The following is an 8,370-nucleotide window of genomic DNA, read 5'->3' on the forward strand; positions in this document are numbered from 1 at the left end:
TCATTGGTTCCCTCCTCTTCCTCCTCCTGCTCTCCTTCCTCCTTCTCCTCTATCTCTCATGAATTAATAAATAAATAATATTTTAAGAAAGAGACTGACCTAATAGCATCGTTTCTCTCTTCAGAGAGAGGGGGAGATAACTCAGTGCGTTTTGTAAAAAGCTCAGAACAGAATGGCTCCTTCCTTTGGATATGAGGTCAGAGTATGGCTTACCTTTCTCCACCCTCACACTCCCCCAGGGCAGTACTTCTCTGGTAACCAGACGGACCTTTGTACCTTCATCACTGAGGGGGAACACTAGGCCCCATGTTGTTTCCTTGTTGGTTCCTTCCTGAACCTCAACCACAAGTCCCCTTCTGCCTACTTTCATTTTCATGCTGACTCTATCAGACCAGGAGATCAGGCCTTGTCCTCCAGGCGTCAGCTGGCCTTTCTATGACTTCCCTGCTTAATAGGAACCACAGACTGATGCAGGTTGAAGCTCCCTCAAATCCCTCAGATTTGGCACTTCATGTGGACAGGTCACGGGAGATATAGAAATCTGAATGTCTGGCTGAACGCAGAAATCACCTTACCTTGCATGTGCTGGAGCTACTGAGTAGCTTTGGGGAAATGTCTGAGTCTTCAAAAGTGTACCGCACAATCTGCTGTCTTGACCCTCCTGCTTTTTGCCCTGAGCCAGGCCTGGGCCACAGGCAAAAGGGGTTGTGATAATAAGTTACATCCTGGGGGGGGGGGAGTGTTCCTTCTCTAGAGGCTGGGAGATAGCTCAGTCAGTAGGGTGTACACATAGCCATGCACAAGAACCTGGGTTGAAGGCTTCAGTCATCACCCCTGCATGGGGACAGCTTCACAAGCAGTATAGCAGTGCTGTGGTATCTCTCCTCTCTCTGTGTGTCTCTCTCCCTCTCTGTCTTTCCCCCCTATATTTATTTATTTATTTATTTTATTTGGAGAGAGGCAGAGAGAAGTTGAGAGGGAAGGGAAAACTAGAGTGGGACAAAGAGACACCTGCAGCACTGCTTCTCCCCTATAACTGGCGACCAGGGGCTGGAACCAGGATCCTTGTACATTGTGATATGTGTGCTTTGCCAGATATAACACTGCCCACCCTCTGAGACCTGCTATCTTAAAAAAAAAAAATCTACTCTAGTGGTGACTCATGCCAGCATGAAGCCCCAGCAATAACCCTCCTCATTAATTCCATGTTACCTGGCCAGCCTGCTTTACAAACCTAGATAGCTGATTACATAAGGACATGTGCCTCCCTCTTTCAACCCCCCCTAAGAAATTGCTGTCTCCTACCAAGGGGGCTGGCCTGTCCTCCTGAGTCAGTGATGTTTTCTAACCATATACCATTTTATTTATTCATGAGAGTATCTCTCTGGCATATGTAATATCGGGAATCAAACTCAGGACCACACACATGGGAGTCCTGTGCTCTAGCCTGGAGTTAGCTCCACTGGCCACGTAAAGAGAGATTTGGGAGCTGGGTGCATTTCAGTGGGAATAAGCATACTTTGCAGGTATGCGGGCCTGGCTTCCATCCATATCTCCTTACTCTCCCACACCTAAATTTTTAAATAAATTGTCATAAGTGACTTGTAAAGTAGATTTTTTCTTTAGGGATGTGGTTTAGTTTCCTTTGTTTAGTTGTATATGTGTACAATTACTAAAGTTGATTCTCAGTGGTAGTTTCTAAGATGCTATTACAAAGCAAAAAAAATATTGACAAATGATACCTTTCCTCATATAATAATTTATATTCTTTAGGGTGTGAATATTCTTTTATAAAAACTCCTAGAAAGTTTTTAGTCAGAGATAGGAAGTTGGCATATGAAAGGAGATAGATATATAGTGTTTTTGTTTGTTTGGTGTTTTTTTTTCCCACCTGAGTTATTGCTGGGGCTCAGTGCAGCAATATGAATCCACTGTTCCTGGTGGCCATTTTTCTTTTTTTTTTTTTTTCTTTTTAATCAGGACAGAGAAAAACTGAGAGGGGTGTGGGGAAAGAAGAGAGAGAGAGAGACCTGCAGACCTACTTCACGACTTGTGAAGCTTCCCCTCTGCAGGTGGAAGCCCGAACCCATGTTCTTGTGCATGGTAACACGTGCTCTCAACCAGGTGTGCCACCGCCCCACCCCTGACATGTGTATAAATTTCAACAGAACTCACGCACTCTTTGGGAAATCGCAACTAACTTCCCAAGCCAGGTGAGCACATGTTGACATCCCTTTACAGTTAGCCCGTTATCATTTTCTAGATATAAAAATTTTAAGACTTGCACTCTGTCCCAGTTACATCCAACTTTTTAGAACTGTTTCTCAAAATGTAGTGTATTTTAAAGAGATATTAAATGAGGGGCCTCGGCCAGAGCTGAACTGGTAAAGTACACATGTCACCATGTACAAGCTCAAGCCCTTCGTCACCACATGAGAGTACCTTCCCACAGGTGGAGCAGGGCTGTGGTGCCTCTCTCTGTCTCTCTCTCTCTGTCTGTCTCTCACACACTAGAAAGAGGGCAAGAGAGAGAGGATTGAGAATATCTGGGGCCAGTGGAATGCAGGTATGGAGTCCTAGCAGTCACCCTGGCAGCAAAAAAAAATTAAAAATAGTGATTATATATTTTTTTAAGAAAAGAGGTGATCAAAAAGAAATGTATATGAACCAATGACCCTGCTTAGAGGTCCATGTTCTTTAATTAACTGTACATTAATCTCACAGGGCTTCTTTCGGCGAACTATTCGACTAAAACTGGTTTATGATAAATGTGATCGTAGCTGCAAGATTCAGAAAAAGAATCGAAATAAGTGCCAATATTGTCGTTTCCACAAGTGCCTTTCAGTTGGGATGTCACATAATGGTAGGTAAGGTTGTCAATCACGTCTTCCCAGCCCATGACTCAGTTTACCTTTCTTGTCTGGTTGGAGCCAGTTGTATCTTGTATGGTGTCCAGGTGATTTCCAGTTGGCTTTAAAAATCTTATGTCAGAGACTTCCTGCTAACTGTTCATGTCATACGTTGGAAGAGTGGACCATTGTAAGCATCTTACTATATATGAACTTAAATACATTTGATCATGCTTTTATTTTAGAAAACTGCCAATTCTCCAGGGAAGGTGAATTCTGAAAAACTAGCTTTTAAAAGCTGCACACCCACCTTCCACAAAAGGAACAAGGTATCACGGAAACCTATTCTGAGGCTTACTTTCACCTACCAGCCTAAACTAGTCGTCACATACCAGGGACCGGAAGCAGCTTTGGGCCCATCCGATGGGTGACGTTAATAATGCACGGGAGGGTGGTTTTTCTTTTTTTTTTTTTTTTTAACTTAGCTTTAGAGTTGTCCTTAGAGTTGAATTCACGCACCAAACTTTCTCACCCCAATGTCAGTCCTTGTGGTACTCATCTCTGTGTATTTCCCATGTTCCATCCTCCCTCCATCCCCACCCAACCCTAGCAATCCGTTTTGGACGAATGCCAAGGTCTGAAAAAGCAAAACTGAAAGCAGAGATTCTCACCTGTGAGCATGACATCGAAGATTCTGAGACCGCCGATCTCAAATCTCTGGCTAAGAGGATTTATGAGGCCTACCTAAAAAACTTCAACATGAACAAGGTCAAAGCCCGGCTCATCCTTGCAGGGAAAACTAGCAACAACCCAGTAGGTGTTTCACTTCTGTGTGTTGTAGAGTCTGAAGTATTTCCAAGGGCAGCAAGTCACTGAGAGTCATAGAGGAGGCTTGAGGCGATGGATCAAATGTCGAAGGTAGCCGGGCAACAGCACAGTGGGTTAAGCGCACATGGTGCAAAGCACAAGGACCGGCATAAGGATCCCTGTTCGAACCCCGGCTCCCCACCTGCAGGGGAGTCGCTTCACAGGTGGTGAAGCAGGTCTGCAGGTGTCTGTCTTTCTCTCCTCCTCTCTGTCTTCCCCTCCCTCTCTCCATTTCTCTCTGTCCTATCCAGCAATGATGACATCAATAACAACAATAATAACTACAACAATAAAAAACAAGGGCAACAAAAGGGAAAATAAGTAAGTAAAAAAATACATCAAATGTTGAAAACAGTACTTCGCACCCCCAGGGGAAGGTAAAACAGTGAAGGGAAACATCTCCTCCTTCAGTGACACTAACTTGTAGCTTAACATCACCTTCTGGTTTTTGGGCTTGATCCACTGTCAAGCTCCTAGCTGCCAATTTATTTTAATGACTTTGTAATTAATACACCAAATTATAACCCAGTGAATAGCTTAAGAGATCCCAGGGTTACTTCTTAAATGTATTCTTAAAAGATTCTGATTTAATGCCAGAAAGCAAAGCTATTCAGTGCCCACTCAGAATGTGTTCGTATGTCTGTCCTTTCTACTAAAATGACTTTTTTTTTTCTCTGACCTCTTCATACTCCTCCTCCTTTTTTTTTTCCTTTGGTCTTCAATGAGAAGGCCATGACACCTCAGGGCTTAGAAACTCACTTGCTCTAAGCGCAGGTGGCGCAAAGCACAAGGACTGGCATAAGGATCCCTGTTCGAACCCTGGCTCCCCACCTGCAGGGGAGTCGCTTCACAGGCGGTGAAGCAGGTCTGCAGGTGTCTGTCTTTCTCTCCTCCTCTCTGTCTTCCCCTCCCTCTCTCCATTTCTCTCTGTCCTATCCAACAACGACAACAACAATAATAACTACAACAATAAAACAACAAGGGCAACAAAAGGGAATAAATAAATAAAATAAATATTAAAAAAAAAGAAACTCACTTGCTTATGGCATCTTTGTCTTTGGGGATCATCCTGGACTTTTTTGATAGCAACAGAAAGTATCATATAGGTTTACTTCTACCCTTATCACCTGTCCAGCCTGACCTCATGCTGAGCCCACCTCATAGTTAACTATGTTATCTCCATCACAGAACTAATCTCAGGGCCATCTTCAGAGAGAGTTGGCCCAGGGTGAATAAATGGTATTTTGTGGTTTTCCTTCAAGCATTAGGAAACAGGTTTAATTTGTACTTGTGAATAGTTTGAAGCCTTCCTTATTGACAAGGCAAAATTCTTAGACACATGAAAATAAAGTAAGTCACAGGCTATTTACTTTCACAGGCAAACTAAACCTCCTTTTTACAATGTTTTAATTCTTCAGTGATTTTTTAAAAATATTTTATTTATTTATTAATGAGAAAGATGGGAGGAGAGAGAAAGAATGAGATATCACACATGTGCTGCCAGGAGTTGAACTGAGGACCTCAGGCTTGAGAGTCCAATGCTTTACCCACTGCGCCATCTCCTGGACCATAATTCTTCAGTGATTTCTCCAACTAACCAGGCTTAGAATTTTTAGAAAGGTTCATAAACACTCTAAGCTGGTAAACCCAGAGCCACACTGGATAGCGTCAGACGCTTAGCTGTGTCTTTGAAAGCCAGCTCTCGTGCAGGTCTGGGGAGACAGCATAGTGGTTCTGCAAAAAACTTTCATGCCTGGGTGGGAGAGATAGCAAAATGGTTATGCAAAGAGACTCTCATACCTGAGCTCCGAAGTCCCAGGTTCAGTCCCCCACACCACCATAAGCCAAAGCTCAGCATTGCTCCAGTTAAAACAAAAACAAAACAAACTTTCATGCCTGAGTCTCTGAGGCCCCAAGTTCAATCTCCAACATCACCATAAACCAAAGCTGAGCAGTACTCTGGTCTTTCTTTCTCTGTATCTGTTTCTCTGTATTCCTCTCATTAAAAAAATAAAATTAAATATTTTTAAAAGACTTGGGAAAGTAGTCACAATTAAAAAAAAAAAATGACCTGCAGAATGTGAAGCTTTGCCATGTTCAGAACCCAGGTTCAAGACTGACTTCCAGCACATTGAAGGAAGCTTTGGCGCCGTGGCCTTTTTCACTCTTTTTGCCTTTTTGTTCCTATTTAAAAACAAAAAACAAAACAAACAAAAATCCCCATATATATCGAGGGTGGGGGGCCAAGTGGTGGCACACTTATAGACACAGTTCACATGCTACTATGCTCGAGGATCCAGGTTCAAGCCCCTGGTTGCCACCTACAGGGAGGAAGCTTTACGAGCAGTGAAGTCATGCTACAGCTCTCTCTCTCTTCCCCCCATCTAAAAATAAAACAAAGGAGAAGCTGGGGGTGGGGGGAAGGCCACTAGGAACTGTGGTGGACTTGTACAGGCACCAAGCCCCAGCGATAACCCTGGTGGCAACAACAATAAAATAAAAGATGAATGTTGATCTGTGAAGAGCTCAGAATGAGGCGATAGGTTCTGGAGGAAGCCGCACACAGATGAGACCCCGAGGAACCTTAAGGTTGGCACCTTCCTGGTACCACTGCCACCTGGCACCAAGGGCTCAGACCCCAACACATATACCAGCGTGCACACTCGCTCCTTTACACACACTCGCTAACATATACACACAGAGACACTCGGTTACATGCCTGCTCACTCACACTAGCACACACCTGCTCGTTCATACATACATGTGTTCCCACTTCTTCACTCTCACCCACTTTTATCCAGGCTCACCCAAATCTCTAAAAAGTGATGGGCTGGGGCTGGGTGATGGCGCAACCTTTTGAGCTCACATGTTACCATGCACAAGGACCCAAGTTCAAACTCCTGCTCTCTGCCTGCAGAGAGAAAGCTTCATGAGAGATGAAGGTCTGCGGGTGTCTTTTTTCTCTTCTCTATCTACCCCCCTCCTCGATTTCTGTCTGTCCTGTCCAATAAAATAGAAAAGGGGGGAGGGAGCTGGGCGGTAACACATAGTATGAGATGCAAGGAGTCGCACAAGGACCCTCACAAGGATCCAGGTTTGAGTCCCCAACTCCCCACCTGTAGGGGGGTCGATTCACAAGCAGTGAAGCAGGTCTGCATGTGTCTTTCTCTCCCCCTATCTCCCCTTCCCCTCTCAATTTTTCTCTGTCCTATCCATTAAAAAATAAATAAATAAATAGGAAAAAATGGCCTCCAGGAGCAGTGGAATAGTACAGCAGTAACCCTGGAGGCAAAAAAAAGAAAGAAAGAAAGAAAGAACAGGGAAGGAAAAAAACCTGGGCTCTGGGAGCTATGGATTTGTACAGCATCAAGCCCCAGCAATAACTTAATAATTAAAAAATAATAATGATCAAAAAATTAAAAATTGAAATAAAGAGGATGTTGAGTCTTTAAAAAATTCTTTAGTTCAATTTAAACTTTAGCAAATCAAAGGCTGCTGTTTAAAATAGAATTTTATTCAGCTCAACTGACTGGGGCAAAGTAACCCTACCACTAACTCACAGTTAAATTACCCCTTAAAGGTGATTCTCAGTAACTTTTTAGAAAATGCTGTTTAAATGTGTTTTAGAGAAGAACTCTTGTGGTTGACATTATGAACACACTGAGCAAGATGCTGTGTGAGCACGTGGGAGGGGGAGTCTTAGCATGGAATGATTTGGGGGGGAAACTAGGCAGCTTTCTGCCTCATGCTGTTTATTATTTGGTTTTATTTGGTGTCTCAGAACCTCCAGAATGTGCAGTTTCCCCACTCCTGACTTTTTTTTTTTTCTTCATTCTTTTCATTTCATATAGAGAAAGAGAGAGACAGACCAAGAGGAAGGGAAAGGCCTCACAGCACAGCTCCACTCTCTGTGGAGCTGCTGTGTTTGGTGCTGGAGTTCAAACTCAGGGCCTCTACTATGGTAAGGCAGTCACTCTACTGAGTGAGCTATCTCCTGACCCATCTGATTCTTCCGTGCAGCCCCCCCACACAGTTGTTTTCTGAAATCCATATTCCAGCAGATCTGAAGCTGGGAATTCATGCTACTTAAACATTTTTACAACAGTTCTCTGTCTCTTTGAAATGACCACCTGTAGCATCTGGTTTATTCATATTGAGACTGGAGTAGACAAGACACTGCCCATGATGAAATAGAAGCTATGTGGACTTATTTTATTTTATTGGGGGGGGGTAATGGTTTTTAATATAGTCTTTAACGAGTAGGCACAGCCTCTCATCTCCCCTTGATTGGTGTCTAGGAGACACACCAGGATCCCAATGTCCCTGCACCCCATCCCTTTCCCTCCTTCCCAAGTCCTTTGTTTTTGGTGCAATACACCACACCCAGTCCAAGTTTCACCCTGTGTTTTCCCTTGCTGTGCTTTGTTTTTAAATTCCACCTATAAGTTGATTTTCAAGACAGTCTTATCAAGAATGCTTATCATCCAAGTCTGGTGACTTTTCAAGTATCTTAGAATATACTTTCTCCTTACTTTTAATAAACGTTGGGTTGGTGGTTTGTTTTCAAGGCAGTGTCAGGACTTTGTGCGTGCATAGCATTGCTTCTGGACCAAACTTTTCAGCGTTTTTATTATAAACAGATTGATACGTCACA

At 43.4% G+C, this 8,370-nt stretch overlaps 1 protein-coding gene across 10 annotated transcripts in view; it reads left to right on the plus strand.

Annotated features, from left to right (window-relative positions):
• The window catches only part of PPARA (peroxisome proliferator activated receptor alpha), a 76,582-nt gene that overhangs the window by 55,194 nt on the left and 13,018 nt on the right, over positions 1–8,370 (plus strand). For 9 of the 10 annotated variants that reach the window (XM_060188773.1, XM_060188768.1, XM_060188770.1 and 6 more), the window contains 2 exons: positions 2,725–2,863; positions 3,460–3,662. In XM_060188773.1, coding sequence (XP_060044756.1) covers positions 2,725–2,863; positions 3,460–3,662 — 342 coding nt within the window. Of the gene's footprint in view, positions 1–959; positions 2,214–2,724; positions 2,864–3,459; positions 3,663–8,370 lie in introns of those variants that run through there. The other variant, XM_060188776.1, reaches the window with a different exon arrangement.

This window comes from Erinaceus europaeus, chromosome 4 (assembly GCF_950295315.1).
Source record: "Erinaceus europaeus chromosome 4, mEriEur2.1, whole genome shotgun sequence".
Classification (NCBI taxonomy): domain Eukaryota; kingdom Metazoa; phylum Chordata; class Mammalia; order Eulipotyphla; family Erinaceidae; genus Erinaceus; species Erinaceus europaeus.